This window comes from Dermacentor silvarum, chromosome 8 (assembly GCF_013339745.2).
Source record: "Dermacentor silvarum isolate Dsil-2018 chromosome 8, BIME_Dsil_1.4, whole genome shotgun sequence".
Lineage (NCBI taxonomy): Eukaryota > Metazoa > Arthropoda > Arachnida > Ixodida > Ixodidae > Dermacentor > Dermacentor silvarum.
Window position 1 is genome coordinate 31,967,521 of NC_051161.1, and position 20,592 is coordinate 31,988,112.

General features: G+C 42.3%; 2 protein-coding genes across 2 annotated transcripts; both read right to left on the reverse strand.

Annotated features, from left to right (window-relative positions):
• Window positions 1–921: 921 nt before the first annotated feature.
• Window positions 922–19,875, reverse strand: LOC119460967 (ribosomal oxygenase 2). Its single transcript, XM_037722128.2, has 9 exons — window positions 19,699–19,875; window positions 16,213–16,576; window positions 14,040–14,159; window positions 12,369–12,500; window positions 10,716–10,822; window positions 8,382–8,502; window positions 2,947–3,250; window positions 2,785–2,873; window positions 922–1,116 (listed from the first exon to the last, which is right to left on the reverse strand). Exons 1-9 carry the CDS (start codon window positions 19,764–19,766, stop codon window positions 940–942), a joined length of 1,482 nt encoding a protein of 493 aa, XP_037578056.1. The 5' UTR covers window positions 19,767–19,875; the 3' UTR covers window positions 922–939.
• Window positions 18,035–19,684, reverse strand: LOC119460968 (arrestin, lateral eye). The gene has a single exon (XM_037722130.2). The coding sequence runs from the start codon at window positions 19,404–19,406 to the stop codon at window positions 18,207–18,209; it is 1,200 nt and encodes a 399-aa protein (XP_037578058.1). The 5' UTR covers window positions 19,407–19,684; the 3' UTR covers window positions 18,035–18,206.
• Window positions 19,876–20,592: the final 717 nt, after the last annotated feature.

Here is a 20,592-nt window from a genome sequence, read left to right on the forward strand (position 1 = left end):
AGGGAAATCTGTGTTTGTCGCATCCTTCTACAGCGTATTTAGAATGTAACCTAACTTTAACTGGGATCACAAACGTTGCAGTGTGCCAGAGGAGTTTAATACCAATCAGCAGAGCAGAAATGATAGGCTAAGAAAATCCTTGAGCACATACGTGGTCAACATTTTAATAATGATGGCTTTCCCAGACACAAAATGCTTCCGAAAAGCGCCTGCACAATAAGATTCAGCAGGTGGCATCCTTTCATATTGTATGAATGCTAGACTCTCAAGCGTTCCCTTACATCTGTCTTCCCCACACAATTCTGTGTTCTATCATTCGGCTTCTCTGTGTGACACATACACAAAAGTGGGAGCTGATGTCCTCGACAAAACGTACCGGGTGCCATTTCATCCAACTTTCGTCCCATTAGGGCACCTTCGTGCACCCCATTGCGATTAGTCGAGGCTGCCATTAGTCACACAACTATTACAAGAGATGGCCTGAGTGTTCCTATGCTAGCACCATCTTATGATGTGGATAACTAAGGCACGATAATTTGCCTCTGCAGGACGTCTGTGTCACCTACGATTTATCAGCATGTCTTTGTCACACAACTATTAATTGAATGTATTTTGGTTAGCTGTCACTCGTATAAAATTAGCAATGCCTGTTTTTTGTGTCTGCACTACTGTGTGCAGTGTATTTGGCTACTAAGGGCACTTGAGACCCACAATATGCAGGGCATGAGGTGTCCAATGGCTTGCTTGTTTCAGGTTTCACTAAACGAAAGTTCAATTTTCGAGTGAATCGATGCACAGTACAATTGTAACAATGCAGTTCATTTTTCAAATAGTATGTCTCACTAGATTATATGATGACACTAAAGCAATACTGTCAACGAATGCAAGATTGGTAATGTACATGCATGATATAGCTATAACCATAACATGTTTATTATTCTACGTTCCGGATGCCTCAACCTCTAGCAAATGTAGAGACCAGAGTGTTGTGAGCAGCAGAAGCTTGTCTTCATCAGATGGTAAGCTGAGGTCTTCACAGTGTACAAAATCGTTGCTGCCACACAACTTTTTAATGGCATTGAGAAAGTGGAGAGGAAACTTCGCAATCTCGAGGTCCTGCACAAAGGCACAAGTGTTACATCAATGGAACACACACCTGGCACTAGTTCAGGTAGTACACATATGCCAAATGCCACAGATTTTTTATACTGTGAGGCAGACGAGTCTTTCTGCAGCCTGACTTGCTATAGTGGACACAGATGGTGAATTCACAACTGCCACATTGCTGCCCTTTTGCTCATATCTCTTACTGGCTTGAAAGAAGGCTGATTATACTTAGATAAAATCACGAGTGAAATAAAACATCTGCGAATTTGCTGCATGTGTTCAGAACGCTATATTTTTGCACAGCACAGATGATACATTGACATGAAAGAAATGGACAACACACGCACTGCCACAGCACAAGTATGTCACATAATTTCCTGCAATAACAACAGTCTTGTTGCCATTTTATGTCTATTATCCTTGTACTCTTAAGTGCTATGCAAGATTGCCTCCAACACCTTTCTTATTTTTGCAATAACTTAAAATTTACACAAGGAAGAAATGTATAGCAGCTAAGGTGTCTTGGCTTTGAAAAAGAAATTTGTGAATACGGCAAGTTCCTAAGGAAAGTGCAACAAAATGGCTTTAAAGAGCATGTGTTGATAGCACTAATTAAGCTCATAAAGCAATGTGCCGACCTTCATCAACAACGTTTGAAGAGGCCCAAATGTAATGGGTAATTGAGAGCTACCAGAAACACAATGAAAATATACACAAACATCTGCTATAACAATAGTGTTGTCCTCTCCCCCTTTAAAACTTTTTTCCTTTTGCTTAGCACACAAAAAATTTTAAAAACATTTGCATAAATCAAATCATGTGTCCGTGGCAGTAACAGCTGCTTTAAAAATGGGTAGTTTGCTACTGGGCTATGTCACCTCCGAGCAATCATGAGAACAAACATGCAAGCTGTCCACGCACAATTTAAAGTTAAGGAAGGGCTACGAAACCATATGTGTCTCTGTACATTATACTTGTTCTGGTTGGTATATTATATAACACATAATTTATTTGCCCATCTCTTACTTTCACTACATTAGAAAGCTTTAGAAACACTGAGAAACAGACGAACCAAGTGTCCATGAAAGGCTAACTTTTATGCTCTTTTTGAAGGTTCCTAGTGGCCTCAAAATAAAAGACAAAAAAATGAAGTGCACGCTCAATCTTACCTCGCCTGAACAGCGAAAAAAGTAAATACAGTCGCACCTCGTCATGTAGAAGTCAGATGCAACACAAAAATATGTTTGTTATATCCGATATTCATTGTAAGCATTATTCATTATAAGCATATCAATGTAAAAGAAATTGATTTTATATTTAGTCTATTGTATAAGATAATTTGTATCCGTGTTTGTTACATAAAGGTTCAACTTACATAGAAATACTTTCAGCAGAAGTTAGCTTCTTAAAAAACAACTAATATGGGTAGTTTTCAAAACCATTTATCCTACAACTTTCAGGTTTGCACCCTAGTTAATATTACTTACCCAAGGATTGGTAAACTAATTTAAACTAATTATTAAGTGCAATGAAAAATGATTATGACAAACAGATGGCAGCCGCACAGCTGCCTCTATCCATAGATAGCTCTTGATTACTTGTCATGCCATGTAGATATTGAGTTGGATCAATACGTATGTTAGAAACAACCCTCCCAACATGGCAAGAGCCCCTTACCTCCTCCTCTTCATCTTCTTCGCTAGCAGAAACCATGTGTTTTTCCCTGTCATTGAACACCGATGTAACCAGCAGAACCAATTTTTTACCTGTTGGACAAAACAGCAGAACATAAGAGTAAGCAAAAAAAAAAAAGCCAAGGCACTACTACGCCAGCCTCACCATGATTCTGCTGCAGAGGTTGTTCAGCAAGCGAATATGAAGACTCATTGGCTGCATCGTTCTCTTCGCTCAAGTCTCCATCCACCACGTATGTCACATGGCTTGGGTACCGAAACCTGATGCGATCGTTCAGGCCCGGTGCCTCTCCATCTGGTGTTGTCTCTGATATGGCCTGGCGGTCCACACCAAAAGGAGGCAGCCGTGTACGCATGAAGTCATGGACAAGTTCTTCAGCAATGGGCATTGGACCATCGGTGCTCTTAACGTACTTCAATACGGCCTCAAGAGCAGTCTCCACGTCAGCCTTAAAAAAGAAGCGTAGAATGCGCAAGCTATAGTATCAGCATTACCCAAGGCAACAGTGGTCACTACAATAACACTCCACTTCAAGAAATCACTCAATTAACCAATAAAAACAGGCTTCAGCAATACATCCAGCTCTGAACTCATTCACTGTGACAGCAGCGGGCTCTCATGGTGCACACGGCCATCTTCTCAAGAACTTCTTTGAAATGTGCACGTCATCCTCATGTGTTATAATCTGTTGTTGTCATGCATACCCTTGTATTCTTATTTATTTAAATAAATAAAAATTTTAAAATTCGGAGCCCTTCCACTGTGTGAAGATGGAAGACTAGCAAAGCTGTACTTGTTGATAACTATATTGAGCTATATACGGTTAATAGCTATATTGACTGAATAAGGACACATACACATAACTTCGTTGTTATCGTCTTTTATTTTCTCTTTACTTTATCATTATGGTAACCATTGCTTTGTGGTCACTGTGATGAACTGCAAGTTGCTTACCGATGCTCTCGCGCCCCCCCCCCCCCCACTGTCAGAAGGGGGGGGGGGGCAAAGTATGCTATTTGTCCCCCCCCCCCTTGAAAGTGGGCCCTTTCGGCTGCATGCTGGAAAGTCCAACAAAACTACAGCTGAACCTAAATTTTCGTTCTTAATGGAATGGACACATAAGCAATGCTTTTCTTTACTGCATATCCACTGCTTGAGCTGCGACGATTGTCTTTTGTGCCTCCTTGGGACACGATGTAGCAGATGACACGCGGAATTTGCCATACAAGCTCGCATTGCAGAGAAGATGTGGTGGCACTGGGTGGTTCCCGCACTATCAAATGTCAGCTTGTGCTACTTGGATCATGTTTAATTTTTTGGAACCACTATCCGTATTTGAAAGCACAATCAGCTTGCAATATTTAACTGTGGGCGAGGGGGAGGTCCAGAAAAAATATTACAACCAGCCGTGCCCAACGACTGGTGCGCCTTAAGCATGAAATCGTTGGATTATCAAATGCTGGAAATATTTAACCTCTGTCGAGAGATGGTCTTTATCACCATCAAAATTTTAATTAAACCTCTAACAGGTTTAACTGTCTAATTTCAAGTCAGTGTTCTATCGGTATTGAAATGGCTCTGCACGATCGATCAAGGTCATTTTCACGAACATATCTATGATAAGTCATGATCACAACTTAACATAGATATGTTCATGAAAATGACCTTGGTCGATCGTGCAGAGCCATTTCAATACCAATAGAACACTGACTTGAATTTTTTTCTAAAGGCGTATGTCACTTCCGACGTTGTCGATTCCATTTTCAGGCTGTTTTTAAATAAGAGCTACACTATTATTTGTTTTCCGGCTGAGGCAAAAACAGGAGATATTTCATATTTTGAAAAAATAAAAATAAAAAATAAATGAGGGCCGCTTTTTGGTGACGTCTACCAAAATTTGCACTGTGTAGGTTGCTTATGGGCTCTGAAAACAGTTACCTAATAGTCACTTTTCTCAGTTTTTATGCGTTATACACACCATTTAGTTCCTTTCCCCCGGTATCCTCAGTTAACTATGCGGGGCACGGTGTTTTTATTTATTTAAAGTACGAAGCAATGTTCTTGTGTTTTCGTGCTTCATACGAGATTCGTGCCGTTTGTTTCTCCGATGTCCTCGGTGAGCTAAACAAGGCATCTTGTTTATACTTGGGGAAAATTAAGGGCATGGTATGTGTAATGTATAGGCAATGTCCCAAATGGGTGCCTATAAGTGCGCCTTTTCCACTAGAATATGCATGCAAGTGGTCTATAGTGTTATTAGTCTGTTTTACGAGCAGTGTAAAATGGCTGCGCTGGCATAATTACAACTACATAACTAAGGTCAAAGTTTGCGAACATATAGGGCTACACTATGCCAAGTTTATGTTCGAAAGAAACTGTTCGAAAGAAACAGCTTCACTGGAAATCGGGTTGCAATTCGCCAAGGTTGCACACATCTGCTGTCTTTTTTTTATTATGAATATTGCAAGTAATTTATGCTGATTGTACTTCGTTGCGTGTAACCTCAACAATATTACTATTACCTAAACTAGCGATCCATTTATGCTGTCGACTTAGACATGAAGTACAATTCTTTGTTTAATTATTAAAATTGTTTGTAGCAAATGTGCATTTTTCATGTGCGCCGCACTGCTGCTACTAGGCGGGATCCGGGACGTCTGTGAAGTGCTCATTGCCTTTTGTCCTTGCAACATCTTTAGATTTTATATAGTTGCAAGAAATAAATGCAAATCCAAATAAATTTTCGCTATATACGAGGTCTCTTGTATCCGACCTTTGGCCGAAGAAAAAAAACTGGCATAAGTGAAGCGTTGGAAGCCTAATCACCCTTAAAGTAGTCTCCTTGGGACTCCACACACTTCTCCCAGCGGTGCTGCTATTGTTGGAAGCATTCCGAGAAGGCGCTCTTTCGGAATGGAGTTTAGCTCAGCTGTAGTTGCAGCCATAATGTCTTCTCTAGTCTGAAATCGTGCTCCTTTCAATGGCCTCTTGATTTTGGGAAACAGCCAGAAGTCGCAGGGGGCCATATCAGGACAGTAAGGAGCCTGTTGAACTACAGGAGTCTGGTTTTTCAACAAAAAAGTCTGAATCAAGTGCGAGGAATGTGCAGGAGCATTGTCGTGATGGATGCGCCAATTTCCTGTTGACCTTAACTCCGGTCTCTTGCGCCGCACAGCATCACGTAGGCGACCGAGGACATCCCTGTAGTACTCTTTGGTGATTGTTTGACCCTGTGGTGCGTACTCATGGTGTACCACACTGCAGGAGTCAAAGAAAGCAGTCAGCATCACTTTGATGTTGCTGCACACCTGGTGGGCTTTCTTTGGTACTGGTTACGTGGAATGCTTCTGCTGTGACGACTGGGATTTGGTTTCCGGGTCGCACCCATACACCCAAGACTCGTCACCAGTGATTATGGTGTTCATGAAGTCGGGATCACTGTTTGTGGAGTCTAGCATGTCCTGTGAGACTTCAACAGGGGCGTTGCTCTTGATCCACCGTGAGCAGCTTCGGCACGAATTTCGCCGCGACTCTCTTCATGGCCAAATCTTCGGTCATAATGGAATGTGCAGAAAAAGTGCTGATGCCCACCTATTCCGCAATTTCTCGGATAGACACACGACGGTCCCGCATCACCACAGCGTTCACTTCGGCAATGACCTAGTCATTTCGGCATTGGCCGAACGGAGCGTGGCTCGCTCTCCACTGATGTGCGGCCGTCTTTAAGCCGGTTGTACCACTCCTTAATCTGTGTGCTGCTCCTAACATTATTACCAAAAGCCGTCTGAATCTTCCGAATGGTTTCCACTTGGCCCAGTTTCTGGCAAAATTTGATGCAGTAGCGCTGCTCCAGTCGCTCCGTCATTTTCCTTGCAATGAAAAAACTGACAAGAGCACTGTGCACTACCTCACTCAAATGCTGCGTCCCAGCGACTGACGCTATCGGCAGGTGGGAAAAAATTTGCGCATGCGCACGAAGGTTCAAGGTCGGCTGATGGAAGCGCACTTGTTTCATATCCATCGGGTGTTCACAAAAAAAATAATAGTAAAAAATAAGGGCGGATACTTTTCTAACAGACGTCGCATATATATACAGTAAAAGTTTGTTAATTCGACACTGATGGGACCGCGAAAAATTGTCGAATTATCCGATTGTCGAAATATCGAATGAACAACAAAAATGTGAAATTTTCCCTAGCATGACGTAGCTTTATTTGCCAATAAGTTTGTAATCTTCGTCTGTTTTTTCGAGCGAATTTGAGAGGCGACAATAGCTCTAATAGCTGTCAGATGCTCCGTGCCAGATGCACCAACAGCACTGTTTCGTCGGCGTTAAATACATTCCGAGCGTCATACCAGGTGTTCAGGAAGCCCAACGTTTTGCCACTCCTCGACCTATGCCTTCGTCCACGGCAGCTCTTTCGCCGCACACACTCTTAAAATTATGATTGTGGCGGCTTTTGAAATGAGCAAGCGAACCTTCGGAAGCTTTAAACTCTTCAATGTTCATTTTCCGCGGCGAACCTCTCAGCTTGGGCACAAATTAGAGGCCCACTCACAGGGAGGTTGGCATCGCGTGCATTTCTGATCCATCTCAGTACTGGCATCTTCGAGTTCCAGATGAGCCGCTGTCCGCAGCAGTTTTCTTTTGTCACTGTAGGACGCACTGTCCAATGCCTCCATGATGTTGCTCTCATTCTTGACGTACGTGGTCAGGGTTCTCTTCACGCCATATTTTTCCGTCACGTCGTGGCGTGAAACATTGTTCTCTTCGCATCTACTGAGCGAGATCGCAGGCTGCAACGCTAGGTCGAATTAACCTATTGCACTGCGCTAAACTTTTGCCAAATTAATGAGAGTTCCGCTTCATAGACTCCTGTATATAATTGTAGGGACCAGGAGCGCAGGTCGAATTAACCGATTTTCTGAATTAACGGGGGTCGAATTCACGAGCTTTCACTATATATATGTGTGTGTATATATATATATATATATGCATAAAGAGAGAGAGGCAGGGAGGGATGGAGAGGTCAGATCGTTTGTGGTTTGCCCCCACTTGAGAAATACTTGGTATGCCACTGTCTGCATATCTATTAACCAATTTGGGCAATCTTATTTTTGATGATATTGTCGTGAATCACTTTAAAATCGCCTGATATTCTTTAAGCTAACATCTATTTTGACACCTGTGCTAAGGCACTTTATACATAAACCGATATATATCTGCTGCCGAAAATTATTCTATGTGTCGTTTTGTTCGCGGATGCGATCTGCCAGAACCTAACCACATACAAAAGCTTTGCTGTAAAAGCACCAATGTTATAGAATTTCAATTTGAAGACATCAGTTACAAGTTTAAGATGGGATTATGATTAAGATTTATGCTTGTTGAACAAGAGAGGGCCATTTGCTCAATTTGACTTGGGTGCACCAACCGAAGTTTTTCTTTTCCTTGACAAGGCCGACATTTTATTGATATAGTAGCAGCTAGTACTAACACACATTGAACAGTGCAAATTTTTCTACTTCAAGAAAGAGAGGTTGACAACAATTCACATGAATGCATGTGGTTATATTACCTTGGTTAGCCTTGAATGTGGAAGAAACTGCATGGGAAGGCCTTTTCTCAGTTGCAGGCAGGAGTCCTGAGCAGCATCAACTAAATCCGGTACAAGACTCTTAAGACAGTCGCCTATTGTGCTGTATAAAAATGAGAAACGAAACCGCTGAGAGTTTACACAATGACATGCAAATGGACACTCAGCCACACATGGCTTAGGAACAGGAACCAGACATAGGTAACAGAAACAGGAAAGCATATAGGATCAGACAACAAGAAATACACACATCAGTACAGGAGCAGATAACAATAACTATGCACGTGAACGTACACTGAAACATAGTACCAGGCAATTCTCAGTGTTCTCACCATAAAAGGATGCCAAAGAAGGACTTTTAAATTAAGCTGGTTTAGTAAGTAATATTTCCAAAATACTAAAAATGTCACTCTTACTTGTATGAGCATAGCCTTGGTAAGTCAGAGAAGGTAAAAAAAATAGAGGACGAGCTCGAAATACCTGTCAGAATACTTTGAAGACTGTAACATCACACTAACTCACTAGCACCTATTTCCAGTGGTGCGAAATTCAGTACGGGAACACCTAGCATTGATTTTATCTTCTAACAACTAACCTTTTTTTCCACCAAATAAATGAAAATCAAATCCTGAAAAATACTTCACCGGGCTGAACTTTGGTGTCCCTTTAAAACCCGTGATACACAGGCATTGCAATTACTTAAAACTTGGTTTGGTTTCTTAATAGCTTAACTGCCAATTGTTTGTTGACAAATCGGTAGTGACTTGGAAACTTAGAATGGTAATTCATTTCATTTATTTCTGAAAGTGTTCAAGAACAGCTCTTTGCCATAGTATTGGTGCACTTGTGTTACACAAAGAACAGAAAATAAAAACAACAAACAAAACAAAAAACCTGAAAGAACAGTGGTAAAATGCAACAAAAAAAATTGAATTACTACATCAATGACAGAAGTCAGATAATGAGCAAATACAAGAGCTGAAAATATCAACATGGTAAAGTAAGGTATTTTGTTGTGCCACAAGACGTATTACAACAAAATACCTTACGTTACACGATGTTGATATTTTCAGCTCTTGTATGCAGTCTCAAATGTCTTTGTATGCCTGCTGCACTCACTTTCATGAACAGTATGTTCACAACACAGTGCCAACACTCAAAGCAAGGCAATGACAATGAGCTGGCTACCCCAAAAGCCAATTTATTCTCTTGAAGCAAGGATGACTGCCAAAATCCACAGGTGTGACAAAAACAAAGCACCTAAGAGTCCAGTTTCTAGCTTAGGCAATCATTTAGAAGCTTATGCAAAAGTGCACAAGCATATACTACCTGGAGAGTAACAATGAAATGAAAAGCTTACTAACTAAACAATTTTTACAAAAGCAAGAAAGTTTTTCTTTCAGTACTAATGTTGATGACTGGATGGTTGAAGAGGTATACAACACTAATGGTTGCAATGTTGGTGTCGCAATTGTTTTTGGCATCAAATAACTGAGCAATCACAACCTTCCGTAGAGCATTCATTCTTTCTTTTAATAGCAACAAAACTTTCTAAGTTAGAGAGAGTCCATGAAAATATAAGGTTGTTGATCTAACTGCCACATAAAACTAATCCAATACATGGGGGCAATGACTGGGTACGACATCAATCTATGAAAGCTTAAAATATTTAAGCACCCCCAAAAATACATGCAATGTTCATCTTCCTAAAAATAATTAAAGTGTAGTTCGAATAACACACCCTCTATAGCCGTGATTTTTCTAATTCCTCCTGCAAAGCAGTACAGCTTAAGGAAAACAGCTATTGGCTATTTTGGTGTAGTTTTTTGGTGCCCTTTGTGTATTTAATGGTTTGTATGAAGAGCCGCAATAAATGTGCATAAATAATGCACATAAAGGAGTAGCAAAAGTTAGCTGAGAAGACAAAGCGGATCCCGGGCTGGTGACTGTACAGGCTGTGGAGCATACCTTGAAGCGAAGAAATTTACATTTCCCAACTAAGTGGAGGCAAAAATCAGGATTCAGGATCTACTTATGAACAGTCGTTATGAAAGCAGCAGTGCCAATGCTATAGAACTGCCTATTTCTTGCTTTCGACTATAGTAAAGGGAATTTAAAAAATTCCTTTGCGCACCTTTTCTTTAATCTTACTCACTCGTCAGTGAAGCCACAGACTCCCTAGTTTATCACTAAGTGTGCCAGAAACTTAAGAGAGACAGTGGTAGTGTTGGAATGGCAGCAGATAACACAGACTTGGACCACGTGGCAGGCAAGTGCACACTTTTATGTGAAAAAAGTAAGCATGGAAGTACTTACTGATTCTGGTAAGTACTTATGGTGATATGAGTGGAGTGAGTGCCTGAAGACTCGGGTGTCAAAGCCTGGTGAATGGTTCCACGTGGCATGTACAGCAAGTCTCCTGGCTTTGAAATGGATAACAGATAAGACTGCAGATACAATGAACTGCTGCAACAGCTGCAGATTAAGTGCTTAAATGCTGCTGCTAAGCTCACTTGTCCGAAGAGCATTTAAAAAAAAAAGAGATACCATTAATAAAAGCAAAGATGAGCTCAGCTCCTCATGAGTTTTAAGAATCCTCCTTTGCCCATGTGAGCGAACCTGACAGGAAACACTATAACCCAACCTAAGCCATTTAATACCCAGTGAAAGTCAAAAGGAATCCACAGAAAATCTTTATGAATCCAGCACAAGTACTTCATTCTCAAAATGGCAGATTAATAGAAAGCTTTGACCTTCAGTGTTGTTGGTTTGAATCAATCACACAGCATTGGCGGGCTTTTGTAGAAGAAAGATGATGATGATGATGATGATGATAATAATAATAATAATAAAACGCTTGAAACAGCGAAGCTGGATGATCATAGCCCAGCATTTTGCGGAAGTGCGCGCATACTTTTCTTCTTAATACTCATGATGATGATAATTTCTTTTTGCGCGTCTCGGACTTACGGCCGTCACTGAGCGTTGCATAGCGCAGCTTGCAACACCAACACCACGTTCCATTGACGACACTGCATGTTCCGTGAATGCGTCTATCTCTATCTCTCTCGCTCTCGTAGTGCGCAAAACCTCTTCACCTCGCAGAGCACAAGCGTACGAACGCGCCAGCTGTGGAAGACGATGACGACGCTCGAACGCAATCATATGGTTCCCATAAATGCATGTTCTGCAAGTGTGGCTGTATAGCCTAGTAGTTACGACGCTCGCTTTGGGACCAGGGGTACGCAGGTTCGAATCCCGCTTCGGCCAAGAAAGTTTATTTTCTTTTCGTTCTTGGTAGGTTCTTGATACGCACCACAAATTACGGCTGGCTTAAACCGATTCGCTGTTAAAATAATAATAAACATTATCGCCATCAATGTGATGGGTAAGGTAGGAAAAAAAAAAAAGGTGATTAACAGTTACACTAGTTCCGCGCTCCCCAAAAGAAATAATAAATGAATGAATGCTAACCAAATGGCTATCACCCAAATTAACACACTGATGTTCACATCAGTGTGTACATTGTGCACATCATCAGTGTGTACATGATGTGCACATTAAACGGATTCCACAATGCTATATCACTCTGTAGATATAATACACATAAATGACACTTAGAGCAACCCCACAACCATTGCATGGATAATATACACACTTATATACCTACACTTAACAAAACATACACTTACTTTCATAGCTAACAAAGGGATGACCAGCAAAAGAACATGAAATATATTTGTACTCAAGGTTAGAGAAATTATTTTGAAGAGAAAATAGATATATATGAACAAAAAGGTAACCATGACAGGTTCTCGTTCTACAAGGCACCAGTTAGGCCTGAGCAGATGTAGTAAAACTACATTGAGGATGATCATAACACCAAGAAGCTGAAAAAACATTCTCCATCTAGTAATGAATATACTAAAGCTGATAGGGGAAAAAAAAAAGAAGCAGCTGCCCACTAACCTTTAGCGTAAACTCATGAGTTGGCTGGCCAATTTCATCAGCACTGAAATCCTTGCTGTAGGTGCGAGGCAACTCTACAGGTGGCTTGTAAAGCTTCCAGCTTTTTTCACCTTCTAATTGGACAATAAATACCTGCAAAGCATTTCATTAGAGAAAGTATACAGGGTGTTTCAGCGAACACTTTCGAAAATTCTTAAAGCTTGCCTGTGGCAGATAACCCAATTCTAGTTAATGAGCTGGTCTACTCGAAGAGGCGGACATTACTTGCACAAACAATTGAAATGCATAATCGACTAATTAACAAAAATTCACTAATTAAGTTTTTAACTAAGTGCCTGATGGCCCATATTGCAAATTACAAATAGTAGCCGTGAAGTTCACAAGGCGGATACACTTAGAATTACTTCTCAGGATGACACCAGTTTGGAGATACTAATTCCCGAACTTCGCGGAGAAATGCATTGGCGTTCCATTAAATTCTTTAAAAAATGTCACTTTATGCATGGAAGCACAAAATTAACTGGAACGCCAATGCATTTCTCCGCAAAGTTCGGGAATTGATATCTCAAAAGTGGTGTCATCCTGAGAAATGATTCCAAGTGTATCCGCCTTGCGAATTCCACGGCTACAATTTGTAAATTGCAATATGGACAATCAGGTAATTAGTTAAAAACTTCATTAGTGATTTTTGTTAATTAGTCGATTATGCATTTCAATTGGTTGTGCAAGTAATGTCCGCCTCTTCGAGTAGACCAGCTCATTAACTAGAATTGGGCTATCTGCCACAGGCAACTTTAAAAGTGTTCGCTGAAACACCCTGTATATTTGTGCTGCAGTAACAGGCAAGTAGCAATAAGCTTTAATGCATATTAAAATTTGAAGAGTGATAATTAGGTCTCACTTTTTAAGATATTAATAAAGACCACTAAGCTTCCATAAAAAAACCAGCTGACATCAAAGTAATTTTCATTTCTTTCTCTCTCTCAGAGGTTTCCTTTTTGTGAATCAACAATATAAATATTTTTCAGTGGTCAAACAACACGAGCCAAAATGTCACACTGATTTAGCATCAAATTTCAAATGAAAAACCAAAGATTGGACAAAAAACATATGCAACTATTCTTTTCTATTTGTCTTTTATTTCCAACCCAGTTCTTTGATGACTTCCATTTTTAAAACAAAAAGTAGAACACCCATTAAAAACAACCCTAATACAGTGGTTTTGGGGGAAACCAGAACATTTTCTGACTACAGGCTTGAAAGTGAATCCTTATTCCTTAGTTCTCAAACTAAAATATACAACAAAAGATTATCACATCTTATGAAGCTGAGAGAACAGACAACTTGCTCCATGCACTATCACTGTCCTTAACATGTAAGATACAAGAACATTTAAATCCACATTTTCTTTATTTTGCACAGACTTGCTCAATGTTAGATAATAAAATTGCAAAAACATGCTATGCCAAAGACAAGATGAATACTTTTGCACAGCTTGCTGGTGAATTCTATTGTACTGTTCAATGCTACTCGCGTGTTTCAGGACTGTGGTGAGCCATGTGGAAGCAATAATCCCACATTTTCTTACCAACTATTCTGACAAATTCTTCAGGAATTTGTCTTAGCATAAATGCAAGCGCGACTCCTTTGGGAAAGCTGACAAAAACTTGCCTCAACATCATCATAATGAGGGGCCAAACCTTGTGCAGATGGGGGAGTGATGTAGACATTACATCCCACTAGGCAGCCAAAGAAACACTCCAGTTTCTCTAGGACTTCCCAGAGACCATCCTGTAGAAAGATGTAGCACACTCGATGTCAAGCACAGCCGTAATGCCCTATGTTAACCAACTTTCACATAATCTCAAAAAGGTGGCACTCCACGATAACATTTGGGTGGCTTTTTCAGTACCCGATAAGCTTGGAGGGCTCTGTATGAAGACAAATTTCTAGGACAGAAAAAGATGAGTGCACAAAAGGGCTTAACAACAAGTTGGTAGATTGCAAGGCATTTGTGGTGTATAGTATTTCTTTCGCTCGTGGGAAGAAATATGTCGGCCATCAGAAACTACGCGCGAGGAAGAATATCGCCCGAGGCAGCTAACATACTCCACGGGAAAGCCCAGCTCATATCATCAGAGGAATTCGAAGAGAGATACATCATGTGGTTCCCAGCCCACACAGTCCTCCGCTCCCAACCTCAAGGAGGAAGCCCACCGCGTCACGCGAGGTCTCATTTACCGCGCTCGCGAAGAAGCTTCCCCCAAAAGAACAGGAGGAGAGGCCTGGAAGGAAAGGGACAGAATGTTCAGATTCTGCGACATCACCCGCTTCTACAAAAAGTCGAGGTGCAGATTCCCACCTCCTAGCTGCAAATTAGACAGATCTCAGGCGGTTGAGTGGAGGCTGCTTCAAACCAGAACCTTCCCCAACTCTGTGCATCTACATCACATCTACCCCAACTTGTACACAGATGACTTGTGTAAATTATGTAGGACAGAACACGCCACCCTAGAACACATTCTATGGGATTGTGCACATGTACAAGATAAAAATGCAGTCTCCTCAGAACATCTTGGGGTGCGGTGGAAAGCCGCGCTGATCAGCTCAGATCTGCAAGACCAACTATGGGCCATCCAGTGAGCTCGAGAGGCGGCTGGAAGACAGGGTCTCTCTACAGTTCCTGACGTGGCCTAGGCCCAGGCCTTAATCCGCTGGTTTCAATAAAGTTTCACTCACTCACTGAAACCAGTAGGCACATAAATGAGCGGTTGAGAGAGCACGAAAACAAAACAGAAAAGCTGCCGCCTGATGGGTTTCTCGCCCTCCATATCCAGGCATGTGGATGCCGTGCTTTGTTTGACAAAACCATTATTGTTGGTCGATATAAGGAAGAGATCACCCAATTGACTGTTGAGGCAGAGCTTATCGATGTACTTGGTGAATTGTGCATTAGCAAGTCGTCGATAGCGTTGTCTCCTAAGGAGTTAGATTTCCAGCGTAAGCGGTGACAAGTTGTTCTGGTAGGTTATCGCAGGTCATTAAATATGGTTTGATAGTGTGAATTCAATCGCGCATGTTTCTCGGTGCTTCCACGTGATCTATGTCTGCTATGGTGCATGTGGTATATAAGCGGTCTGGTTTTAAGAATAAACATTGTTGTTGCTAGTAGCACTGTGTGTTGTCTTTTTACTTGTGCCTTCTTCTGTGTTACGTTTTACGCTGCATCGAAAGTGTCCCTCATGAATCATCAACAAGCCCCCACTGCAGCCCTTGTCAATGTCAACGTTTCAGAAATTTCGGAGGTGTAAAAAAATAAAAGTAAGCAGCACTGATTATTCTAGACTATGACAAAAGCAACGCAATCAAAGGCAGGAACTAGTACAAAAGCAATAAAAGAAGGGAGAGATTTCCAATCAGTTATGTCATTAAATCCTTATGAATGCTCAGTCAGCACAAGCTAAAACAAAATATTTAAGTGTCACCAATATTTAAGCATGACAAACTTGTCAGTAGCATGAGCCAGGTTTTAGCAATGTTCTTGCAGAGCCATGCTATCTGTTAAGAGTTGCACTTATCTGTCTTTCACTGGTCTACTTGATTGTATTGAATGATTGTGATGAGCATCAAACATGTATTTGATGACGTAATTAAAACTATTTCAAGGTTACGCTTACTTCCAGCTCCTGGATGGACAGTTGTTTTCATTTTTTTTTTTTCAGGACTAAAGTCGCATCTCGAACTTTTCTATAAGCATTTTTAATATTTATTATTTTTGTAAAGTGTAAACAAAAAATGACAACCAAGACAAGCAAGTTACATAGAAAAGAGAAAAGTATATTACCACCCATCGTTGCGGCTGGTGGACTTGCAAGGTGGCTTTGTCACCTTCAAACAACTTCCTTATCTTGGCCTCTGTGGCTCGTCCTTGCCTCTCAAAGTTTGTCCTCTTGCCACCTTCATACTTGCACACAGCAACATCCTTAACAAAGTAGACTTGTTTTTCTTTGAGCAAAGCAAAAAAATGGTCTTTCCCAAAAAGTGGCGACCAAAATTCTGCCTGGCTGGGATGCCTCTGAGAAACAAAGGGCTCTTTCTCCCAGTGCTTTTGTACGAATGCTTGCAGTGACAATGGTGTGAGCAGGAACTCCAGAAATTGAAGCGGTGTCTCATATTTCTGGCTCAGGACACTTGTGGCACTATTGGTGCTGAAAGAAAAGAATGAAAGGTCAAAATGAGGCAATCTAGTCGGACAAAATAAACAAGGTTTATGTACTATATACAACAATGGAACTGCTCAAATGTTTAATATTATCATGTGAGAAGAAATCTTTCAGGGAGTCAGAATTTCTTTACCAGGCATTGGAGCAAGACAACCAGAAAGGAAAACCCATACCATGCACATGACAGCTTTCAGCCTTTTTATGCATTTCACAGTTGGAGGACAGCACATGATTAAAGAAAAAAAGAAGTGGTTCTCCTGCAGCACTGCTCTTGGGTCGCTCTGCCAACTGAGCTAACTAGGAGGCTAGCTGATCGCAGAGCAACGGCGAATTAATTGACAAATCGAGGCACTGGCCACTGAGCATTTGTGTCAGAATATAACCGTTTTCCACAGACAACAGCGCACACACCATATTTTTAAAGAAACTCAAAGGCTGTCTCCATGTGCATGTGTAACTAAAAAGCTATTCTTTATTAAAGCTGCCTTCTCCGCAGCAGGATTAGTAAAGAGAAGCCTGCTTCACACATAACTTGTAGACAGCTTGCATATGACATCACAGACAAAGCTTCTCACTGTGATGGTGCTCCAATATGGCGCCTAGGATGAAGTCAATGTATCATATTTACTGCCACAGGTCACTTGCTTCCACAGAGGAAGGAAAGCTTAATAGAGGTCCCTGCACTACCGGCTTTGTTGGCGCCGCAAGAGATGCCAACGGACACTAATGCTCACCGTGCTTGTTCACCAACATGGCGCCTAGGATGATGTCAGTGCAAGCCATCTCTTTACATGTGTATCTAACTGGGAATGTTGCCACAACAATATTTATGTGGTCAATCAACTTTGACAAGTCTTTTCCCTCATTAAATGAACTGTCAATGAACAAATTCTTTAAAACTTTACTAAAACCATTCCAGCAGCTCCGGCACGTGCTCGTCCTGTACTTGGTAGTGCTTACAGGTGCAAAGAAGAGGAAATGGCTTTTTGAACCGTATAAAAGAGAAAGGCGCAAACATCTTTTCAGTAAACTGGTACACCTGTTCACAGGCAGCAAGTGATTCACCTTGCGTGCAGTTTTCCATTCACTTAACATCAATAACTGCTCCCAAGCTATACAGGTCTTTCTTAATTTGCGCCAACTTTAGGAACAACTATGAACTTTCTGTACCTGTAGATACTGTACCTTCACATGTCTTCCAAGTTGGTCAGCGGTCATCTTACCTAGTGGAGGAATATTTATAATGACACATTTCCTGCTATCCGTCGTCCCTTGTATCTCAGCGGTAACCTCACTATTAGCATATCAATGCAGCATTACAGAAAAGTGAACTTGTCAGCCTGTCTCACAAGTAGAATGCTACAGCTTCAGATGTGGCAACATCTGTGCATTAGGTTCTAGCACATGTCACCAACATGAAGCAGTAATGAAGAGCACATTACTTAGATTATTCTTTATTAACATGAGGTTATAATTACAAACATGTGCTACCAACAGGAAGTACCACAATGTTCCAATTCTTGACATGCAACTAAAGGAAAGAACTGATGCATAAAAACAGCAGTGAACCAAAGCAACAAAAAGTAATCTACTTGAACAAAAAAGAATTTCGTAGCTACTCCCCATCTTCACTGATTTGCCTGTGCCATTGAAAGTCCTCAAACACAAGATTGGTGCTCATCTCCCTGGTCAACTGCTTCTTGAACTTTGATCGGTCAATGATTCTCTTTTCCAGCAGTTTTGGATAGACTTCCTCGGGCTCAGCCTTGGCAAGCTTGAAAGGAACGTCGGCAATCAAGTCCCCAGCCATGGGTCCCAGGTACAGCTGCACTCTGAGGATATAGGAAATGATAATGCCGATCGCATCCTCGTGGTTCAGTGTGGAGGAAGCCAGGCAGGCGTCAGTCTCCTTTAACAGACCATCCAAAGCAATGCCTCTCCGGTCTCGATTTTCCGATGCCAACGGCAGGAGATGGAACACCTTGGTGAAAGCCGCACCAGGAAGAATCGGGCAGTTTTCGCTGCTGTCCACGGATGCCACCACCTTGGAGTAATGACCATGCACAAGCGTCACCTCTGTGTTCTGCAGCACCAGGACCTTGATGTTTCGGACGTTCTTCTTGGAGTAATTGGAAACGGACACGTGCGCGTTGATCTTGTCGTCGTGGAAGTAGATCTCTTTGTCGAGCACGACCTCGAGTTCCACTTTGCCAGGACTGAGCGTGAAGCCCTTGCAGACCACGGTCGTCGGCTGGCGCTCGCTCTGCGTGAGCGGCGCGTATTGCACTTTGCGGATGGCCATGTTGACGGTGCTGCGCCGGTGCGCTTTCTGCTGATCGTCCTCTGCGACATACACACGTAGCTCGTACTCGACACCCAGCGGTTTGCCGCGGTCGCTGGGACCAGGCTGGAGCGTGACGGACATGGGCGCATTCGCCGGGAGGCTGAAGCTGAAGGAGTACGCGCTGTTGCCCAGTTTGCGAAGCAAGCGCTGCTGGAGATCAGACACTTGGGTAACCTGGTTGCGCTCGGGAACTATCTGGTCATGGGCAAGATATAACTGTCGGTAAAAGTGCAATCCCATCACCTCGTCCTCTTCTCGACCGTATCGGAAAGTGGTGATCACCTGGCCGAAGACTTTCCTGCCCTTGAGGTAGTCGTTGTCAACCACGACAACGCCTTCAACGGGATCGCAGCTGTCGCCCCGCTGCGCAAAGTCCCGCTTGCCGATGTAGACGGTGACCTTACCATTGGGCGAGACTTTCTTATACACCTTCACGGCGACGACGAGACACAGCAAGACGAAGAACGCCATTGTAGAAGTGTGTACGCAGTGACAGACGTTTGCACGCCTGTCGTGATGCGTACTGCGCCGGTGACTGCGGCGGCAGCGTATTTATGCGGTCGCCGAAACACCGCAGTCGTATGACGCGCACTAAATGAGATTAGGGTGAAACCCCACAATTGCAGTGCCTGTACAGAGTAAAAGGTCCCCGAGAGATGTGGCTTCTGATCCGCGAGGATCATCGTCATGCAAACCGAATAACGTGCAACAGCTCGACTCGATAGCGGTCGCAACTCGCTTCCGACAGCTCCTGTTGACTTACCAGGTGTTGGCGTGAGTCTTCTTCCTCTTGCCGTGTTTTTCGGCACCAGCCTTGCGCTTTGTACTCATCGTTCTGATAAACTACAGGCAACCGAAACTACTCTGGTAAGAGGCGACAAAATTTACCAACCCACGTGCGCGCTGCACCGGCATGACACCAAGCGGCGCGCGAGTTGCCAGACGCTCACCCGTTTCCGGCCGGCGCCTGCGATGAAACGGAGAGAGGGTAATGGAAACCACTGCCACTCCTAACCAGTTGACTGGCGCTGAGCCGTGCTCCCTCAAGGGCTGCAGAAGATAGCGCCAACCCCTTCCTTTCCAAATGAACCACTTAGTACCAGTGACCATATGCATACGCTCACATTTCTCGTGTTGCGATCATGCCTAATATTCGCACACTTGACCACAGAGGTTTCCGGCACGCGTAACTCCAAGTTTCCCGTTGTCCGGAATGAGGAATTTAGACTGCGTGATTTCCAGCAGGAAGTTTACATAGAAAAAGAAGTCGGCACTTTGACGATATCCGCCGTTTATGGGACGTGGGTGTTCGTTCTGTATGCACGAAGTCCTGTTCATCAACGCAGTGTCGCCACAGCTTCAGTGATCAGTCCTGATTAATTTTTTCTTATTTACACGAAATCTAGTTTTTTTCAGAGCAATCAAATTTTAATTGACACATGCAACGAGCAACGTGTTTTTTCTCTTTTTTAGACTTAATCGTAGTCCAAAGCCGTCAAAAATGCACTTCAAGCTTTAATACAGATAAACTTCGATATAACGAAGTCTGTAAAATCTGCAATTTGCTTCGTTATATTGAAATTTCGCCATATTTAAATTTGACCTTTTATATAAATAAGTACAGTCGCCTGTTCTATTTTTCTTACACGGATAAAGG

What these genes read in the sequence shown, in the direction of transcription:
- LOC119460968 (XM_037722130.2), bottom strand. Translation starts at nt 19,406, where the DNA reads ATGGCGTTCTTCGTCTTGCTGTGTCTCGTCGTCGCCGTGAAGGTGTAT.
- LOC119460967 (XM_037722128.2), bottom strand. Translation starts at nt 19,766, where the DNA reads ATGAGTACAAAGCGCAAGGCTGGTGCCGAAAAACACGGCAAGAGGAAG. An exon ending in CTCATTATGATGATGTTGAG is followed by an intron (nt 12,501 to 14,039) that starts GCAAGTTTTTGT and finishes AATGCTTTGCAG; the next exon opens with GTATTTATTGTCCAATTAGA. An exon ending in ATAAGTACTTACCAGAATCA is followed by an intron (nt 8,503 to 10,715) that starts GTAAGTACTTCC and finishes ATTTTTATACAG; the next exon opens with CACAATAGGCGACTGTCTTA.